Source organism: Propithecus coquereli, unplaced genomic scaffold, assembly GCF_000956105.1.
Source record: "Propithecus coquereli isolate 6110/MARCELLA unplaced genomic scaffold, Pcoq_1.0 Scaffold4, whole genome shotgun sequence".
In the NCBI taxonomy this organism is placed as follows: domain Eukaryota; kingdom Metazoa; phylum Chordata; class Mammalia; order Primates; family Indriidae; genus Propithecus; species Propithecus coquereli.
The window spans coordinates 8,058,394-8,080,982 of NW_012149729.1; the positions used below are offsets into that span (position 1 = coordinate 8,058,394).

At 38.4% G+C, this 22,589-nt stretch overlaps 1 protein-coding gene across 3 annotated transcripts in view; it reads right to left on the minus strand.

The window, feature by feature from the left end:
• Positions 1–22,589, minus strand: part of MET (MET proto-oncogene, receptor tyrosine kinase) — a 105,283-nt gene that overhangs the window by 27,125 nt on the left and 55,569 nt on the right. For all 3 annotated transcript variants that reach the window (XM_012652779.1, XM_012652780.1, XM_012652778.1), the window contains 8 exons: positions 16,983–17,117; positions 16,049–16,222; positions 11,295–11,455; positions 9,554–9,656; positions 9,305–9,441; positions 8,456–8,617; positions 7,577–7,676; positions 4,073–4,291 (listed from right to left, as the gene is read on the minus strand). In XM_012652779.1, coding sequence (XP_012508233.1) covers positions 4,073–4,291; positions 7,577–7,676; positions 8,456–8,617; positions 9,305–9,441; positions 9,554–9,656; positions 11,295–11,455; positions 16,049–16,222; positions 16,983–17,117 — 1,191 coding nt within the window. The remainder of the gene's footprint in view (positions 1–4,072; positions 4,292–7,576; positions 7,677–8,455; positions 8,618–9,304; positions 9,442–9,553; positions 9,657–11,294; positions 11,456–16,048; positions 16,223–16,982; positions 17,118–22,589) is intronic.

The following is a 22,589-nucleotide window of genomic DNA, read 5'->3' on the forward strand; positions in this document are numbered from 1 at the left end:
CCTAGCCTAGGAAAGTCAGTGAAAGCAGTGAGGTAGTTTGGTGGAGGACCCAGATAGTCAAGGGTCCAAAGTCTAAGGAGGTCAGCAGTAGAAAATCAGGGAGTTGGTGGTGGCGGGCAAGATTTACACTCCATCTAGAGCTGCTGTCCCCAACCCCCCAGGTCATGGACCAGTACCATGGCCTGTCAGGAACCAGGCCACACAGCAGGAGGTGAGTGGCCGGGTGGGTGAGTGAGTGAGCGAGGAAGCGAAGCTTCACCTGTATTTATAGCCACTCCCCATCACTTGCATCACTTCCTAAGCTCTGCCTCCTGTCAGATCAGCAGCAGCATTAGATTCTGCGTTAAGGTGAGATGTATAATTATTTCATTAGATATTACAATGTAATAACAGTGGAAATAAAGTGCACAATAAATGTAATGCTCTTGCATCATCCTGAAACCATCCCTCCCCTTCCCCTGGTTCGTGGAAAAATTATCTTCCATGAAGCCGGTCCCTGGTGCCAAAAAGGTTGGGGACCACTGATCTAGGGGACCCGAGTCTCTCAGCTTAGGAACCAAACAAAGAACCTTCCCAGAAGGCTGAGAATCAAAACTGAATTCCACAAGATGTTAATAGGCATTTGGGGAAAAAGTTCCCTGGTCATTTCAGAAAATCTGGGCAAACCAAAATTAAACTAGTTTCTTCATTGGCTACTTGGGGGCCTTTACTATATTAGGCACTATGAGACTACAGGTGCTAATAGCCCTGGAATTTTTTTTTTTTTTTTAACAGAATGCCTGTTAACCTGCACAGCACAGGGAAATACTAGCTTGAGAGTAAGATATGAGCACCATTAATAAGAATAGGTCTTGACAATGGGCCAAACTACCTCTGAGAAAAGAACCATTCACTTCCATCCTGTCTGGAGTCAGAACTGGCGTCATGGTGGTTTTGACTGGGATTGGGCCTAAAGTTGCAGAAAAATTAGTCAGAGGGAGGAGGACAACCACTGGCTGGCTCTGTGCAGCAGGTGGATTGGATTGGGTCAGAACCAGGCTCCCTTCTAGATTGTTCTGAGAGACTGGTCTGCACCTGAGCTTTCAGCATTTATTCTTGTGTTGACAGGGTCATAGCCTGAGTCCTGCTCCCTGCCTCAGTTAATCCCCCTGACCCCTTTTTCCTGTTTAAGCCACCTTCTCCAGATGGGACTTTTGAAGCATCTCTATTACCATATATGCTCCAGAATAAGACAAACCCCTAGGGCAGTGTCAGGGACTCCTTGTTCCAGCATTAAATAGTGTACTTCACTACTTTCCATAATATATGCTCAATGCACAAAAAGTCAGATAATAAGATAATTAGGGGAAAATACAGGTTTTTTTTAAACAGAATCAATTTTTATACATTTGTAAAAACGTTTAGAGCTATTTCACTTAAAGAATTGTATAAATATCTACAGACCATATGATAAACATTTCTCTATTGTGAAAGGCATTTTGGTGTACACTAAATGAAAGTTAATATGAGAAGCACTGTTATTTAGTGAGTGTAGTGGAAAGAAGGCCAAATTTGGAATCAGTAAGCCTGAACGTGAGCTGCAGTTCTGCCATTTGCTCCCTGGGTGATCTACAACAAATCAGCTCATCTTCCTAAACCTCTGTTCACTTATCCATGAAAGGGGCTAATCATCAGTGACCTCCCAACCTCATAGGTCCACGTGAGCCTCAAATGAAATAATATATGTCAAAGTACTATGTTAACTTAAACTTCCATTCAAATATGAGCTGTTGTTCACAGGGGCATTTTCGGAGTAACACGTACTCCCAAAGAGATGTCTACTTCTTATGACTACTGTCCACAACTGGTCCTGGTGGACCTGAAACATCGGCCATAAACTACCTTCTACATCGACGGGGTTCCTGATTCACTCTGAGGAGTGTCTAATCCTTGGCCCCTACTGTGTTCTCCTGACCCAAACTTGGCTGGCTCTTTCACCACGTTTTGGCCAAGGTGTAGTTACTGGGCCAGCTGTTAAACTGAGGCAACTCTCACAACTGGGGCTGGAAACAATCACGATCTCTTTTTAGCTGAGGAATTCTTGCATGCATGGCTGCTTGAAGAGCATGAACTCTTCCTGGCAATAAAAAGCAAATATCACTCTAAACATGTGATTCTCTCCAGAGCACTTTCATTGATGGAATACAAACACACTTCACACTCATGTTTTGAATGGTAATTGAGCAAGCAGAACATGAAATAAAATGGTTGCCTTTCCTTTGATAAAAATGCTGCTTGTGTAGAAGAGGCATTCTCTTCTATTTTTTCATGCTTTGTTTCGCCCTAAGACAGGCAGAGGTTTTAATGTGATCAAGTTTAGATATTGATAAAGGGTTAAATTGTAGACATAACAAATATTCTCCTTTATCTTATATTTCCTTTTATACATAAGGAAAATGGAGTAGGGGAACAGATTAAATCATGGTACCAAAATATTCCCCCTGAACTGCCCCTGCTTCCACTAGATTGGTACTCTGTCACATGGCAGGTGCTATACACTTGTTAGAGAAAAAAGAGTCATTCTGTATATAAGCAAGAAAAGAAAGTGTTTTGTCCCTGTCTCCAGAGACCCTTTGGGCCATGTTGAGAACACCACTGACAGGCTGAGGATGATGTCAAATCATGTTTTTCTTGGTCCAACAATTTTGTAGGACATTGAATAATGGGTATTTAATTTACAGACTAGGAAGTTTTCTCTTCCCTATAAGACTGTGCTTGGGAGGGTAAAGAACTGTTTATCTCCAGTCCCTCCACCATAGATACAAGAGCAGCAAAATAGAGTCTCTCTGGGTGTAAAACTATTTGCACATACACCTTTGTTTTCATCAAGAAAAACCAAATGGAATCTTTCAAATGGCAAACACAGTAATTGTTGAAAGCAAAAGGTCATGCTAGATTAGTTTTATTGAAACAAAGTGATAAAAACTCTTTCTCCCTTTCTAAAACTAATTAAAGAAGCAGATGAAAGAATTTTGCTGTGGTAAACACATTGTTCATTGAAGCAAGCTTCCATTTAATTTCATGCTGGGCTTGCTTAATTATTGTACAAAACACGATTGCAAGGTTAGTAAACTTGTATGAGTGTGAATGGGTGCATAGGTTGGGTCATAGATAAAATCTTTTTGAACAAAGCAGAAAAATTTCAGTAGAAACATATTATTAATATTACTTAGACGGAGACGATCTACAGGAACCTATCTTTTATCTAAATAAGAACTATCCTATTGCTTTGTATTTGTTCATGTTTGTGTTCAGATGATCTTTCAGAAAAAAATTCTGAATGTCCAAAATAACATGTTGAAGGATAAGTATTTTGCTGTTCCTAGCGACTACGGTTATGGGTAATTCAAGTCTTGATCATTTTGCCGGTTTTATTATTATCTGAATCCAAAACAACTGAAGGGACATGAGAGAGCTGTATTCTAGTGTTTGTTCTGCCACTATTTCATCTTGTCAAACCACTTAACCTCTCTGGGCTTTAGTGTTCTTCATTTGCAGCAGGCTGGCTTAGAAAAGATGATCTGTTTTTCTCTATTAAATTATATGTAGAGGCTAATGTGTTCCTAAGGTGGTAGAAATCTAGTTCCATTTATAAATCAGTTTCGAGATGACCACATCCAGATACAAAATTCCACGTATTACAAGGAAATACAGAACTACAATGGATGCATTTATTTTCACGGCTCTTACCTTTTATCTTATAATGAGCACATTTAAGGTGAAACGTCCAGGGGAATGTATAACATCGGCAGGCTAATGCATCACAGGGAGCCTATTTAATGGATTTATGTCCCATATTTGCTACTTTTTCATATACATACAAGAAAGGGTTTTTTAAATGCTTCATTAAAATGCAGTCCATGATGATACTTATCTTTTAGTCTTATGCCAAAAAGATTTGTTTTTCGGAGCTTAGATATTTGCTGATGTAGTATAAGATATAATGACCAAGTACAACAATTCTATTCACATAGCTATGAAGTCAATCAAGTTTGAGTTGATGATTTAAGAGAGTGTTTTAAGCCTTTCTTACCTTAATTTCCAGTACATTTTCATTGCCCATTGAGATCATCACTGGCTTTTCAAAAGGCTTAAACACAGGATTATGTACATAAATGAGATCAAAGTATTTGGAAAGGATCCCATCTAACATGAAAAAGGCTTTGGTTTTCAGGGGGAGTTGCAGATTCAGCTGTTGTAGCGAAGGAGTGGTACAGCAGATTATCTCCGAATTAGAGCGATGTTGACATGCCTATAGTAAGACACAATTATCCACTGTAAATAGAATATAGCAACTTTCACCATTCACTACTTCAACCAGTTGAAAATATATAATTTTTGAAAAAAAAAATTGCATTTAACTTCTTAATGTTCAAGCATGCATTTCTGGAAACACGACAAATGCAAAATTATCTAAACAACCCGTCTTCAAAGAAACACATGGTGTCATTTGCCCAGAATAAACTATATTGATCTATTTGAAGTTGGCCCTCATGCCATCATTTTAGTTTCCTTAAGACAGGACAGTCCCCTGCAGGGGCTGTCCCTTCGTCATGTGAAGTCATGTGAAGCAATACCACGGCAGAGTGGGAGCTGGACTTTGTGAGGTTAGAAGCCTTTGGCTCATCTTCCAGGTTTAACCCAAGCTGTGAGAACTGAGGCAAAGCCCATACTTAGAAACTCAGTTTCCTCATTTAGGAACTAAGGTTAAAATGTTATTCACAATGTGATATACTACATGGTAAGTGCTTTGTAAATTGCCAGAAGCACCATATGGTGAACATTATAATTAAATATGCAGTTAGGTAATCTTATTAGTGTGCTTTAAACTATAAATTATTGAATGCCAGGTTCTGTGCAAAATATTTTACAAGATTGGTCTCATTTAACTCTCACGATGAATCCCATAGGTAGGTGCTTTGATTATCCACAGTTTACAGATGAAGAAACTGAGCTTTGGGAGCTTATGTCATCAGGCCAGGTCGCACAGCTCTGGGAGGCAGAGCAGGGAACATAAATCCTAGGCCATTAACTCCAAAATTCACTGTCTTAACTCCCATGCTATACTTCTTCATTATATAGTCTATATTGGTAAATCTTTTCTTATGCTCTCTATTTTACAAAGGCTTTGCTATTATTTCATGCCCTTTCATCTCTCATTTCAAATCTTCCCCTTTGGAATTCTGATTTATGGAATTTTGGAAAATGTGGTTTCCTCTTGATTGTACTTAGACTAAACCAGCAACACAAAGTGGTATATTTAAGGTTAAATGATTGCAGTTTTTCCCCCAAGGAAAAGACAAACAAGCAACAACATCCCTTAGATTTCCTTCTCTTTGACAAGTATAGTTGGAGATAAAACAATTACTTATGCCCACAATAGAAGAAGGACTCAGGATATACATAAAAAGCACAAACAGAATTTGGTATTTTCTTTTAAAATAATTTGAAAAACTTATCACACATTTAAAAATGCATACTATAAGCAGATAAAACTGACAGATACAATATGAATAAACTTATATTTAGTTTTTATCAAATTAATCTTATAATGCTAAAAGCTGTTTATTCTTATCTTAAAAAAATGGACATGAACAATTGTGCTGCCATCACAATGATTCTCTACATAACAACAAGAAATTTGAGAACCATACAATAAACTGCAGGCTTTTGGGACATAACGTACATTAACAAATTAATATACATTTTATTAAGAAGGTGATAATTTTTATTTGAAAAGGATTTGAGTTTATTAGACTTGAAGTTATTGTGGCTGTATCTATATATCTAAATCAGACCTGACCAAGAGTTTTTATTTGTCAAATAACAAATGGGTTCAATTCATCATGGTCAGCTTCAAATTCTATAAGTGGCAGAGGCCATGGAAGGAATACACATTTCTTTATGTGGTAATTTTCACAAATAATAGTAAAATGATAAATAGTAAAATAGATTCATTGAATTTTTCACTTGTCCAATTCTAATACATAGTTCTACTGTACTAACATGTTTGTAGCTAAAACAACAGAAATTTACATTTTCAGATATATAGACAGATAAGATTTTTTATCTCCTATCATTGTTTGACCCTTCCTTGGTATATGCAACTCTATGTCTGACACCTAGAAGGTTTTTAATAACTATTTCATTACAGAGGAATGAATAAAGCTAGGAGGTGTTCTACATGTCATCTTAATGCTGAAGAAGAAGAAAGGAAATATAGTCATTATTTTAATAATGTAGATTCAGTGGTATTCAGATAAATTAATATTTTTTCACATTTCTACTTTTTAAAAGTTACATGCCAACACCAAAGAGGGATACTGTCATTCTTATTTGGTTAATGAAAAATTGTTACGCTTAGTTGTAGAGAAGTGATGTCCTTTAAATTAATAGCAGTGGTATTTTAACTTTGTTAGTGGCCATGTGTGGGGATTGGTTTCAAAGCCCTTTACTTCATACGGTGACTCCCTGGAGTACAATCTCTCAGGAATATGATAAAAATCTAATAATACTCTTTAGAGGTGATGCAATGTGGCTGATTGAGAAGGCCAAGAAAAATCTCATTTGAGATGACCTTATTGTTTGGTGATTTGGCTTGACATTTTTAGCCCCAAATTGGTTTTTGTAATTAAAGAACACTGTGGCTTTAGTCTTGAAGACATATTGGATGGAGAATCTAAAAGAAAGTGCTGTAATTCAATCTATCACCTGCCCAATCAAGACCCTGCTCTAGCGGGAGCACTTAGAACTTCCATTCTGAGTTGAGTGCACAAGTCCAACTAGATTATGGGATTTTACATTAGAGAAAAACATCGACAAAAACCATGGAATCTTCGGAAATAACTCCAACCTTCCTAGGGTCTAAACTAAAACTACCACTTTAATATGACCTATATAAATTGTTAGAGCACAAAATGGGTCAATCCCTTTTAAGGAGGCATTCAGTAAAATTTTGATTGACCTTATGAATAAAATAAAGAAAGACGGAGAAACACCAAACGACATTCACACAGTAGGACCTAACATAAATATCCTAATGCTGTTTCTTGTAATTGATAATATGCTAACAAAGGGACAAGAGGAACGGGGGTATAAGAAAACACTGTGTGTCCATCACTTAGAAAGAGACAAGGCTGCTGCTATAAGATCAGAGGCTTTCTCCAAGGGTTTTATTAGAGCAAAAGGGTCCACGTTCCATGATGCACAGGGAAAATGGGGCACAGGGAAATGCTGTGATTTCCATTTGCACCGACTGTCTTTAAAAACACTGCCTCAAATTGGTAATCTTCATTTGTATCCAAATATTATATATGTATGTATGTATGTATGTATTTTTGTGTGTGTGTGTGTGTTGTCAGTCCAAGAGACTAGATAATTTTAGTGGTTGAATAAAAAATACTATTTGGCCTACAGTGCAAGGAAGGTAACTAGCAGACATTAAAGACAAAACTGAAATGCCCCAGATACCCTGAAAGCCAGGTGGTAAAGGCAGAGATGCACAGCTTTGAGTAGAACCACAACTCAAAGAACTTACCACTGTAAAGTTCCTTCCTGCTTCCTGCACATTTATCACCATCCTTGGGACACTAACCGAATTCAGGTTTTTTCCAACACCTGTTATTGTGCTCCCACCACTGGTAAAACAAAATAGAAAAATGACATATTGATGAGAGGTTCTTTCCATGAAGTATTTTAAGAGAGAGGTTCAATTTAATCACATGCAGTGATTACAAGTCAAAGGCACAGCCATAAATGGAAGTTCAAGGGTAACTATTCTTTGGAAACAACTTATTTAACTTGAAAATATTTTTTAAAACTCCTATTTCATAAGCTTAAGAAATGCACTTGTATTTTTATTCACCAAAGACACAAAAGAAATATTTTTCTCCCTGAAAAAAATACCAAAAAAAAAAAAAAACCCGAATGTAACTATTGTTGCTAGACTGATAGAATTAATGAAAACAGTGTAGATTAAACTGGGTCTAATGAGATACTGATTCAAAAAGAGTCTGGTATAGGGAAAGCTGTGTGTAAAGCAGGCAGGACAAAAAATACACTAAAGGATGGAAGATAAAAGGTGATTCCAGTTTTGGGCACTAAGGTTCACGTAGAATTGATGTGCATAACGTAAGTGCATACATACTACGGTGCCACAATAAACTGTTTTACTGTAATCTGTTTAAAATGTAGTAGAATAGGATAAAATGCTTCTTGGCATGAACTAGCATTGATAAAGTCAAATTGTACCTAGAACCTGAATATAGTTTTCTCTCTCGAACTGGAAAAGCAGGCTTCAAAAGAAATGTAATAGCTTCAAAGCCAGAGATAAAATTGCAATTCCTCTTGACTATTCTACAGTGAAATCATTCTTGTGTTTGTCATTTTCTTATACTCACCAGAAGCTCTTACTTACCTAACAAAAGATTTGGTTGGATGAATTTCATAGACAATGGGGTCTTCCCGATAACTGAAGCTGCTCGTCTCTCGGTTGGCTAAGTCAATTTTCAATTTAACAGGAAACTCAGTTGAAATGATTTGGGCTGGGGTATAACATTCAAGAATACTATTTGACACACTGAACAAAAAAAAATTTAAGAAAATGGACCTTAGCTATTAGAGATACAAATGTTTTAGAATTACATCCATAAATCAAAAGGATATAACTCAATGGCTCCTAAATGGGAATTTCCTGAGGCGGTCTAGAAAATGTTCACTGTTCACATTTGACTGGATCCCAAACTTAGTCTGGGTGTAGACAAGCCATCCTTGACTTGAGAACATTTGAGATTTTAAGAAACCTTTAAAGTACTTTTGGTACTTGATTAAACTGAGCTCTTCCAACTCTAAGAAGCAAGAACATAACCTCCTTCCAAACCTGATCTCCCTCATTTCTTCCCACCCCAAGTGACTTAGTCTAATGTAAATCTTGATGAAAATGTTTATTTCACTTTATTGTCAGTTGTTAGAATCTACAGCTCATAATATAGCTAGGATCCTAAGATAAAACAGTAAAGAGGGTGGATGGGAAGACAAATTGAAAAATGGGATAAATAAATAATAAGGGAAGAAAATAAAAAATAAGGGCAGAAAAATCAGTAAAAGGGAGTAGATGGATTTGGGAAGGAGGAACTTTCATCAGCAGGAGAGAAAACAATAAACATTTTGCTTTTCCTCCCGCCAAAAAGAACCACCTTTGCTTAATTCGTCACCTACAGATACCAATCCAATTTGACAGATGTAACAAAAAATAAATTTACAACACCTTTTTAAAGTACATGTTTTTCCACCAATTGAAATGTGTCTAGAATTCCCACTGTTTAGGTACTTTCCAGTTAAAGTGAGTAAAGTGCCACCAGCCTTAGGACCGTAACTTGGGGAAATATTCGTTATTACAGGATCCTGAAGGGGAGATAAAAGAAAAACAAAGCAACTTGTGAATTTTATAATTCTAAATAGATTATGTAAAAATCAAAATTTCCTAGTTCATGGGAAAAGTAATGCTTAGACTTACCACATAGGAAAATGGACTATATTGTGCTGTCCCTCGACCGTGTGAAATAATGATGGACATATTGAAATGCTCGTTCATTGCAGGAGCAACTGTGCATTTCAACCTGAAAAACCCGAAGTTGAAAACGTTACACATCCAAAGGCCCTTTCTGGTCTGGTTGTTTTATAGGAAGGGACATTAACTCTAAATCGTGAGTTGATTATTCTCAATAGTAAGTAGAGTTTCAAGGTAAGCATTAAGGCTGAGAATTGTGTAATTCTGTTTCAGTACTATTATTATGTTATACTTTATATTGGCTGTATTATAGTATTTATACAGACAAAATAGGAGAGTGTAGACCTCATCAATGCAGACCTCACCAATCGAAAAGTACATTTTAACCTAAGCCTAAGCCTATAAAATTGTAGGGATAATGTTTGGTCTGCTTAAGATAAAGAAATGGTATTTCAGTAACATATAAAACAATGGGCTAACTATTACTAAGCCAGTCTCTTCATGAAAGCATGTCAACATGTACATTTCTGTGGTTATATTTGTCATATGTTTGTTCAAATTACTTAAAGAGTAATGAAATTGTGATGGGTGATCCATATAATTATTTTTGAATCGACGATCTTACAGTTCTGAAAAAGTTTAAATATAATTTCTTTTATTAAGTAACTTTTTAAAGAAGAGAATGAATTATGTTTCATTTTTACAGGTCCTAATTTATAATGCATTGATTAAGAGTTTTGGATAACTTACAAGGGAGATACCTAAATGAATTTGTTTTGCCATTGCGCTAACAGGTATGACATTAATTGATGTTTTTGCTCTCAGTAAAGTGAACAGATTTAGACCTTTGTGTAACCCTGGAATGAATTCTGTTAGATATGAAATAACCACTTGATAGAATAGGTTTAACTACAAACATTCAATCATAATACTTAAATGTTTGGTTGTTGTTACTACAGATAGCTAAGAATTTCTGGATTCTCTGTTGATTATGGAATTTAGAGCTTATCGAAGGCATGTGTAGAATACAGTAGAATAAGTTCAGGTCTTAGATCAGAAGAGCTGAGTTCGAAGGCCTGTTCAGCCCTTACTCTCTTGATTACCTCTGCTAAGCTACATTCCACTTCTCTGAACTTCAGGTGCCTCCTTTGTGAAATAGGAATGGCATTGCTACGTCCTGGACCTTGAGGGATGGCTAAATGAAACACACCTCATATATTACCAAGGCCAATGAATATTAGCTGAACATAAATTTAAATTCATCGGAAAAGTCTCAAACTTTTGATTCAGCTGCTTCACTACATTTCTGAGGTTTAGAAAGCAAATTTAGAAGAGAAGAGGCATATTGAGCTGTTTATCGATTTTTACAGAATAAACCTTTGGAGACTCTGTATTTGGAGACTCTAAAGATGAAGTGACTTCAACTAATGCAACTCGTGCAACTCTTTCAAGTCTACCCAAAAGACTTCTGAAGAGTTGTCACACAAATGGTGGAAAAACTCCCAGGTGCTGGATGATTCTTTACTTCACCTAGACCATGTCACCTTTCTCCCTCCTTAGTCCTGGTAAGGAAATGGGATTAAAAGAACAAAACCAAAAAGCCTTGCAAGGGATGTGACAGGCCAAGACCCTTTTTAATTCAAGAGATGAGCTTTTTGAGCAATCTTGGTTTTTTTTAAAAGAATATTCATTCAAAAACAAAACCTGTTTTCCAAGCACACCCCAGCAAAGCATTTCTTGTCCTTACATATTTGTTGTGCTTTCGCTTAAGGTCAAGGTACAGCTCTCATTTCCAAGGAGAACTCTGGTTTTCTTTAAGTCAAACTTATTATTCCTCCGGAATCCAAAGTCCCAGCCACATATGGTCAGCATTGTCCCTCCTTCAAGGGGTGCGCTGGTTGGGAAAACCTACAAGGACAATATAGAACTTCAAAAAAATTCTGATATATTATTACTTTTCATATGTGTGGAAAACAAACAAAATATGTATCCTCATATAATCTGAAATTCTTTCATTTCCCCATAATCTAGTAAAAATTGAATTTTCACTAAAGGAAAAAGGTTCACAAATTTCAGAGCCTCTGGAACAAATATTAAAACTACTCGACGTGCTGATGAAACAAGTTGTTTTCGGGAGATCCAGAGATGGGACAAAGAGCAGATTAAGCTGGGGTGGGAAGGAAGGGCCTTTTTGGGCTACTCTGAACTAAATTCATCTTCTAGGGATCTTTTGGGGGAGAAGTAGACACACTTTGGGCCCAGACTTTTACTTGCTTATAACTCTGATTATAACTCCTCATGGGCCTCAGGATCAACCCACGATCAAAGCCCCTGCAAGGGCCCTGTAAGCCAAGGTCCGGTATACGCCTTGCTTTGTGCACCAGCTGGGTGTACACCACATTCTTGTTGCTATGGTATTCCCCATCCAGAGAAGAAAGTCACACAGTAAAAATATGTCTTTTGGTATCCAGTATTTGCCCAATTGCATTCAGCAGGTATCACAAGACCAAATACACAGTGTTGGATACATATGGGCCAATTATTCATTCATTATTTATTTACAAAGCACTTCCTATGTACCAGGCACCAGCAAGTAAATACATGAATCTATTTTTTTCATACCTGTTAATTCACACTTACTACTGATTTAGGATTTTTCGTTATTCTTTAAACATGGTCACTATTTGATGTGTACTAACTGATGTATACTCAGCCTTTTAAAATTATGTAATATTTAATACATACAATATATTGTTTCTATTTGAAATAGATATTATAAAAACAGAAGTGGAGAGAGGCCAGAATTGGTATTGTAGCAATTTTTATAATTATCTCTATTGGCATTATTTTACATCTCATTTTAGGATTTTCCCCTAATGTTCATGTTAAATAAATAATAGGTTCATTTTATTATTGCAGACTTAGTTTTGGTGTGTTAAAAGTAAAATTTGGATTTATTACTATAACTTTGGCAACCATGATATAAGATAGCATTAGCCACTTACGAAGTCTGTCAGACAACTGTTCTTAGGCTAAAACTATTAAAACAAAACACATTTCCAAGTTAAAAATAAGCTTCTCCTCAGCAGCTTTGTGACAATTGAGAAAGGAAATGTTTTTTGAGGGGGGGACATATTGTAAATTGTGCTGTAAAGTACAATGGTGGGAAAACATAGCACCAAGATAGAGGCAACTCGAGAACCAGTAAAGGTGTTTGCTAAAGCCCAGTTTGTGAAAGTCTAAAAGCGATTTCTTTCACAATTAAGAAGGGCTTTTAGCAAAATTCGAATTTGCAAACATTCCCATCCTTCCTAAGTAAATAATCACAAACCAAAGTCTTAACTTACCCTTGTTACCAAACCCCTTTAAAGTCTTAGCTTAATGCTTTTATGATAGCCATTTTACCCATAAAAATCCATTACACAGTTGTGCCTTTCATGAAAATGTACCTCGTCCACGTCTAGCCAAATGAGAATGGCTAGGAAAAAAAAAAATCTGTTTATTATTATTATGTTAGAAATCCAGTAGGAGAGAAAAGACATCCAACCCTCCCAGGACGCTGCTCAGCCGGAGGCGTCTCACAGCTGCCGCACGCTCTTCTAAAGAGGAGCCTTCCCCACTGGAAACAGCTGCCCACGACGGCGGATCCCACTGCCCCCGTGCCCCCCTTTCCAGGTAAAAACTGACATCTGCCACTCCACACACACCATCGCCACCACTTTCTATAAAAGGCAAAAGGGTGGGGTGATGATTTGAGAAAAGATACTGAGAGCTGTTCGACTGGGGCCCCGGCAATAGAAATGAATATTATAAACCCTCTGCTTAGCTTTGCTCTCTGGGCTGAGCATTTCCCCCCTAGCATATGGGGAAAAAGGAAGGAAGCAGCCGTGGACTACACACCCCTGGGTAGACCCAACAATGCGCTGGCAAACTCTGAGTTATCCCGAAGGGCAGAGAAACTCTGTTGTCAGGAAATGAGTGTCCAGCATAAAGTCACAGAGGCTGGGTCTCCTACCTGTCTGGACAGGGGAGATAGAGCCACAAAAGTAGCTCTTGTCCTTTCACAGGTAAAAGATCACATCACTGATGAGCCCATTCCGACAGTATTTTAAATGTTTGTGTTTTAAAAACCCATTAAGATAAAGCATGAGGAAGCAAAAAAAAAAAAAACCTTAAAAACGAAAATTCACAATGGAGGCCTCTTTTCCTCTTTAGTAGGAAAAAAGTCACAAATATAGTGGTGGCGGTGTACTAATTGCACACCTCCCTACTTCCCATAAGATATTGCTTTTGTTTCTTATCCCAGTCTTCTGATCAAATAATAAACAGTTTTATTGTCTCACTGGGAGTGAACTCAACCCTACAAGGTATGATAATGTCATCCTAAAACATTCAGAATACACTGGAAAGTGCTCTTCCTTTTCCGAAGCATTTTTCATTGCTCTGTAAATATGAGACTAGATGACACGTTTGGAACAAAATGATGGGCTTGCTGTCCTAAAATCTCTCATCTCTGGAACTGCAATGAATTTCAGCCACTGAACACCATTTACCTTGAAAAGCAGGTTAACTTGCATGTATTGGAAAGTGAAACTCTATACATTAGCTGGATTTTGTGCCTGCAGAATTTAAGACAGATAAGAAAAAGATGAATAATCTGTCTTATTTTTTGCAGTAAGAATGCTAAATGTCACGGTCTAGCGTAGCATGAAATCTTCCTAACAACTATGAACCGAGAAGGATTTATAGACTCAGCTGCACTACTTTCCTTCTAACCCTACAGCCTAAGCCTCACTGACTTGTGCATGATGCTATGCAACCTTTCCAAATCGCCAACTGTGGAGTGCTACAGTTAGGAAAGGTGAGAGAAGAGGGAGATTCAAACATTGTAAGACATTCTCTGGTTCCAAAAAATTCTGAAATATTTACTTTATTTTTAGCTATTTTAATATAGCTTTCACGATTAGTAAAAGGAAGCACATTAATCAAAATTAAATGTTTCATTTGTACAGGTTATCAACCTGCTTTCTTTACTTAAAATAGCACCTTGGCTATTTCTGAAATGAAACTGTTGTGGTCTAACTGCACGTGCACGCACGTGTACTCTCCATGTCTCTTTCAGGGAATGGCTGAGTGCATATCCCTAGTGTCTCGAATTGCTAAGGCTGTGTGTTTATAAAAGTATAAAATTGCATGTGGTTTTAAAAGTCCCTTGAACAACAAAAAACGCTTAAATACTACAGTATAGATTTAAATTTGTTTTCTTACTCTCTTTTACTTTATTCTTTGGCCCATCAAGCTAAGTCTTAATAATTGTGTCACACCTAACAGAAAATGACTTGGTTTAAAACCCAATCACCCGCTACAAATCTTGCTCCAAACCGTAACTAAATGAAAACAGCCATGCGCTTGGGGGCGGTTCCTGTTCTGACTTGCACTTTGTTTACTTGGGCATGAACCAGGCGACCGAGACCTTTAACTTGAATCTTTCATAAGGACCATTTACTAAAGTCCAACTGTTCTACATGCAGGCAGAGAAAATACACGCTGGGTCCTCACCAGGGAAGTGTTTTCAAGCAAAATGTTTTGGACCAAGAAATTTTTAAAAATTGCCGTGGAGGTTTTCATGGTGCCAAATGTATGCTTCAGCAAACAACGCAACAGAGGCAGAGAGCGTGGCTGCCATGTCATGGCTGATGTCTGTCCACTGCCAGAAGCAGAGTTCTCTAGCAGCAAGAGGTGTGTTTGTCTTGCTCTGGACTGTATCCCGCCAGCGTCTAGAAGAGAGCCTGCCAAGTGGTATGCACTCAGCAGATATTTTTGGAATGAATTAAAGAATCAATGGGCTTACAGAAGTATAGATGTTAGGATAGCATCAGTTGAGTCTTTACTTCTCTTCCAGGAACACTGAAAGAAGACTCACAGCCACCCATGGGTGGTGAGCCTCTACTTGCCTCCCACATCACCCTGGCAAATAGCCTCTAATTTCATCTGTGAAGAGATAAGGCTGCCATCTATGCCTCAGACGGAAGAAACTGCCTGTCCTATGCACCCTGACATGGCTGGGATCACTTGCTGGTGGGGTTCAGCTCAGGGTTCCAGGATATGCCATGAGCAGATGTGTTTCTATGGTGGAGGCTCGTGTCTGGGCACCTGGCCGATAAAGTAGGTAGTGAGGAATCAGAGAATGGGTGAGTCAGGAGGCAACAGGTCCCAGTGTGAGAAAACGGGCAGCAATGTCACTCCTTAGCCGCCACTCTTACATAGCACTAAGGGAGAGCTGCGGCCCAAGGAGAGAACCTAGTGAGTATGAAGTGAGTGCTTCAGGTGCAGGACTCGGGGATGTGCACAAACGCCACCCTAGGGACAAAGCCAGGAGGGAGATGGAGCTTTGGCTGATGTCTATTAGTTAAATGAATAAATTGATTTGGGGATTTCTTTCTCATTAGTGAGATTTGTGTTTACCAAAAAACACCTGCGACAGCTGACAGAGATTTCTACCTTGTGGATGGCAGGCAAACAGATCTCTTGCGTCCATGTCCCGCTGGGGCATTCCTCTGATCGCACACATTTGTCGTGGCACCAGCCACACTGCACAAAGGAAGGGGCAGAGAGACACTGACTGCAGGACTGGAAATGTCCACAGCCCAAGCCATTCAGTGGGATCTTGGTGATCTGTGAAGAAAAGGGATAGAAAGAGCTTCCAGAGGAGTTTTTGGTTTGTTTGTTTCTTAAGAAAACTGAGTACACAAAAGATACATGCAAATATCATTTTATGGAGTCGACTAGAGGTAGCACCTATATGTGCAAATCACATAATAATAGTTAAGCAATTAAAATTTTAAAAAGTCAAATTCTGTCCTTCCCTCTATTGTTGGCAGATATGTGATAACAGTTAACATTACTGTCCTGTGAACATAGCATTGTCATGCAGTGTTAGAGGTTCTATATGGTAGAGACACTGTGCCCTGTCTGAGATGATTTTGAAATAACAAGAGAGCATAATTTAAGCTGCAGGAAAACACACTTGAACCCCTGGAAAATACTAAGTAAGGTTACATATCATTCTGGCATCAAGATGCACGTTCTTGTCTCAGAGAAAATGGATTACTGGCTGGAGTCAGATTCCAATGTGCATTTCCAGGATTTAGCTGCCTGCACTAGAGTTCTGCCATGAGGACTGTAATTCTCATTCTGTGCGTTTGCTTTTCTTATTGAGAAATATAGGACAAAGGGTGAAGTTTTGAAAAAGACCTCCCTTAGGTCCAATCTTCCTTGCATAAAAAATTGACTTGATTTCAGATTTCCAGAATACTCATGAAAGAACTTAATGGAGGAGAAGTGACTCTAAGACAAAGAGAGAAGTTACAAAGGACCAAATGACACTGGCTGTAAATATCCACTCAGAAGAACCACATCCAAGGAAACTTCTTACCTTCTTCCCAGTGACAACCAGCGTATAGCCATTCTGGTTTAACGGGTGCTCCACAATCACTTCTGGAGACACAGGGTGGGAATCCAGCTGGAAATTCACATGTGGGGTTGAGGATCCTGATCGAGAAACCACAACCTGAGAAATAAAAAAGGAAACACCCTTATTCCAATAAGGTTGGTTTCCATGGAAGTGTAAAACGTGGACAATAATGGTAGTAACAGATTAGAAGAGCTTGTGGGTGTTTGAACTGAAGACCCAACAGTTCATCTTGTTGTAAATCAATATGACATTTTTCTAATCTCCTGCCTTGAAGCCAATTTATCTGAACCCCCAAGACAGATTTCTGCCTATGATCTTTTAATGGTTTCTAGGGAAGGAGATCTTTCAATCAATCAGCCAGCACATGCAGACAAATTCTCACAATGCTACTGGGAACTGGAGGAGCCAAAACTCTCCCCAGAAAGAAGACACCACACATACTATGAGGATTCTGGATTATTTTTTAACCTATCCTCTCGACCCTCCCAACTGGGTAGTTTCCCTTGACGTAATAAAGGTAAGAGTAGTGGGCAGGGAGTCTGGAAACGCAGAGCTAGTTCCAGCTTTGCTACTCTTAAGTCATATCTGTAGATTTTTTGAGGTCAGAATAGGACCCCGGCTACTTTAAAATGATGTGCTGTATTTTTTATAAGCCACTGTCCCCCGATATATCATTACTTGGATCATAAATAAAGTTCTACGTCTTGGCCTGGCTTTAAAATAAGGGCTGATGGTTTTAACAATGCCTGGGAAATGAGGTTTGATGATTGGCGTCATTGTTGTTTTCAGGTATTTCTACCTTGGGATGTTTCCCAGCTGTATAATTTCCGCCCGCCCTGTTCCTAGAACCCAGTAATAATGAAGTTCGGAAAGTGTGATCAACAACAATTGGGATAAAATCAGGATAATTATCTTAGATGAACACTTAGCTTTTAGGAAGGTGTTGGAGCCCTCAGAGAGACTTTCACTCTGAAGCAGGCCATTGGGTTGCATATACATGAGGGCGTAGGAGGCCGAGCACAGCTCCAATCTTGAAATCTACTTTGCGAAACTGCCAGACATCTCTGATAGGCTTTTACATTGCATTGAAAGTGCATTTACTTGCTGTGGTTTTGAAATCACAGGAAAAACATGGGCATCTGTGAAATTAGGATTACTTAAATAGCCACTACCTCTGCCTCAGCTTTCTCATCCATAAAATGGGAATGGAAATTACAGGAGTAATGAACTGCTTTGTCGTCTAACACACACACACAACATATAAATGTTCTGGGGAACGACAGTAAATTTTTTCTTCAGCACAATAAAGGAGCTAAGTAGCCTGCAACAATTTGGGAAGATTCCCAAAGTACCTAATTTGTTCTCAGAAAGTAGACTGTTGATAGAGAAACTAGTCAAGCTCACACAGAGCCATAAAGGTTAAACATTGTGACATTTTTGCTCTAATGTTTGTCCTACCCCAAACACAGAATGCTTTCAAAACATCTCCATTAAACAGGGTGGCTATATTTGCACAGAAGTTAAGTGATGGATCAAAGGTCATTTGGTCAGGATGGGAAACGATGGAAACTATTGTTATTTCCTAAATTTTAGGGCCCAATAGGTATTTGTGACCTTTGCAGGCAAAGTGAACAGAAGTTCAATTACCAGCCCTACCTCCCTCTGGGTACTGGTTACAAGCAGAACATCAGACATCAGATTTCCAAAGCTTCTATCCCAAATTATCCAGATTTTAGTTATCCAATTTTGCAATCTTCACTCTCTTCTGGTGCTCACCACTGCTCATTTTTTTCTACAACCCCCTCCGATTTCCCCCCCTTTTTCCTAGATCATTGCCAATCACTTCAAACTGCAAAGGTGAAAGGAAAAAGAAAACCTCCTTTTCTCATGCATGTGTCAAAAAACACAGAACACCAGCCTGTCTTAATATTCTGACTCTGTTTTCCATCTCATTCTGTGCTTTCCCTTTCACTGAAGATTATTCATCACTATGAACCTCCCTATAAATATCCGCATTTTGTGTCTGTCTTCCTGGTTTCTCCCATTCTACTCAGACCTGCTCCTCAGTCACCTCCTAGGGCCCTTTCTCTCTCCTACTTTCTTGCTCTCTTTAATGGCATTTCCCGTATCTACAATAAGCAATCCTTTCTTAATTACCAGGTCATCACCTGTGACTTTATCAAATATCTGAAGCACATCCAGATATTCATTTCCCAGAAAGAATTAACCTTTCTCTTTCTTTTCATAAAGAAGCTCTTTGCACTCCTGGACTTGGATTGATGGATCTGCACATCCCCCGTTAAGACTTTGTCTGGAGAGAGCACCGTATATATGGTTACTTTCGTACTAGGTGACTGATTCAGGCAGTGTGCTAAGTACTTTAAATAGAGATTTCATTTACTTCTCACAATAATCCTATAAGGTAGGTATTGTTATTTTCCTTAAAGAAAATATGACAGAGAATTTTAGCTTCTACAAAGTACAAGAGTCAGGTTTCCAAAGAGCTTTATCTAATGCCAGAATCTATGTGCTTGACCTCTTCTTAAACACTCAACTGCTAGACTCCTGGAGCACAGAGTAAGTATCAATAAAAAGCTTCTACTCTGAGCTCCCAAGAGCCACTTGTGAGTCAAAGTACTAAAACAAATTTCACAATATATTTGCCTTGCCAATTACTCCTTGTTTCAGTTATCTTGGCTGCACAAGTTAAGTGTGCCTAAGGATCAAGCCTCCTCATTGGAATAGTTTTTGATGGCACAGAGGAAATGTTACTAGCACAGCTGAGCGAAGCTCTGCTTTTGATCACGAGCTAGGATGAGTGTTGCTTGGGATAGAAAATGGGACAAACAAGAGAAGACAGGAAGGCGGTGTGGATAAGTGAGATGACCGCTTGGAATTCTGAGCAGAGGTTGTAGCGCAGATGCAAATGCCTTTTTAGTTTATCATTAGTCCTTTCTCTGCAGGGATACCTACTGCTATAAAATGCCAAGAATGCTTTTCCATCCTTAATTCCTCACTTTCTCTTACTGCTGGAAGTCTAAATAATTGAGTAACCACTTTAACTCTCAAAATGTCCCTGAAACAATATTTGCAAGAAATTAGGAGCTCCTTTTGGTTGTCATGGAGCTATTTCTAGGGATAGAACTGAATTTGGCATCTAAATTTAATTCTTATGATAAATCACCTGGCAATGTTAGAACAAGTAGTATAAAATAGAAGACTGGTAATTTTCTGTTTGAGTTTCTACTGTGTCAACAACTAATGCTTAGTATTTAGGTCACCAAACCTTTTTCTCTAGTGCTCTTGAAAATACAGGACTAATACATTTGGGGGAGGGAAGAATCTGAATTTACTCAATTGTTGTGGTTATGATCTCAGTTAACCTCACCTAGGTATGAAATCTGGGAGAGGACATGGGGGAGAAATATACGTACAAATAAAATAAAACCATTATGGCTAGGTCCCCAAATTTGTAAACATGAATAAAATAATTTTGTGTGAGACATCTACATATATGTAAAAGCCAGATATACCACGTACATTCAGTTTTATTTTTAATTAAAACGTTTTAGAATTTAGTTTTCTTTAAGAATGATGAATACAGTTTAACCTAAGATATTTATATATGGCTTTCTGTCTACTCCCCCAAATGTTGCTTTTTTAAAAAAGTGAACAATTCAATAGTTTTTAGTATATTCACAGATTTGTGCAATCATCACCACAATCAATTTTGGAACAGTTTCATTACCTCAAAAAGAAATCCCACATCCTTAGCCATCATTCCCCAATCTCCCTATACCCTCTAGCCCCTGACAGCCACTAATCTACTTTCTATTTCTATAAATTTTCCTATTTTGGGTATTTCATACAAGTGGAATCCTACAATATGTGGTCTTTTGTGTCTGGCCTCTTGTATTTAGCATAATGTTTTTGAGATTCATTCATGCTCCTTTTTATTGTCAAAATTCATTGTATGACCATACCACGTTTTATTTATCTATTCATCACTTGATGGACATTTGGGTTGTTTCCCAATGTTTTGGCTATTGCGAATAATGTTGTTATGAACATTCATGTGTAACTTTTTGTGTGAACGTATATATTCATTTCTCTTGGGTGCATAAATAAATATGTATTTTTGTTTCTCTTAGTTGCCTAAGAGCGGAATTGCCTTATGGCAACTCTATAGTTAACCTTTAAGGCACTGCCAAACCATTTTCCACAGTGGCTGCACCATTCCATGTTCCTCCCAGCAGCGCATGAAAGTTCCAATTTCTCAACACCCTCGCCAACATTTGTTATTCTCAATTTTCTTGGTTATAGCTATCCTAGTGAGTGTGAAGTGGTACTTCACTATGGTATTGGTTTATATTTCTCTGCCACATGTTTTCTTAAATTAAGTAAGAGGAAGGTTTACTTATGAAGGTTCACAGCCTTCCTCCCATTCCTCCTGCCTCAGACTGAGTACTGGGGCATCCTCTGCTCAGCATCCCAGGCAGGGTGCTGAAGTCCTCACAGTCAGACTGCACTTCTGTAAAACAGGGTCCTAGTGAGGCTGGAGGTGGGGGAGAGGCAGAAGGAACATAGGTGGATTCTCCCGAGGAGAAGCGGTCAGAGTGGGAGACGAAGCACACTCCCCAGTACCTGTGGTTGACAGAGGAGGCGAAGGGTTGGTGGCATATCCCATGGGAGGGTCAGAGCGGAGGTGGTGGAGGTGGTAGCATGGATGGGCTGGAACAGTGTGGATGAGAGTGGACCTCCTGAAGGAGAGGGAGAGGCCGCTGGAAGTTGTCAGAGGATAATCCGACAGAGGGTTTAATCTGAGTTGCGGTAGACTCAGAATGTTTTATATCCTCTAATGCTCCTGGGGAGACCCAAGTAACCAGTAAAATTCCTGTTGGCATTATACTTCTTTTAACGAGGCGCTGCTCTGGATTCAATTCTACAGATAGGAGTTCCACGTGGGACACTCTCAGCGGTCCTTGTTCATCTCTGAACTGGATGCAGACTTTCAGAAAACATGTAAACAGTCCTTCTTCACATGGTGATCCCAGGATCAAATAACATAGTAGACATTGTTGTAAATGGTTCAGTCTTATAGAAGTGTAGATTAAATGTAACCAAGAGGCCTGCATAACATCTTTTGAAGATTGAAGTGAATTTTCCTTTTATAAAAATGGAAAATATGCAGTTCTATTTCAAGGCAAATAAAAATGAAGGGAAGCTTTGATATCATCTAGCTTGGTTTCTAATTTAAAAGTTAAGAAAAATAGAAGATTTCTGTAAAGGATAAGGAAAACTTCACTCTTAATGAAAGATGATGAAATTTTTGGAATTTGAGACTCAAGAGAAAAAATGTGAGTGAAGAAGATGACGCCATTAATAAACAGACTGGATAATAGCCGGATGTAGGGACTCAGGGAATGTGTCTGCTTTCCCTGCAGTTCCCAGTACAGACTCTGGCACACGGTGGGTCCTTAAGGCATATCTATTGCCTTAATATGAACAGTCTGAAATAAGAAGCTCACTTACGACTTGAAGAAGGCAGGGAGTTTTTAAACGTTTCAG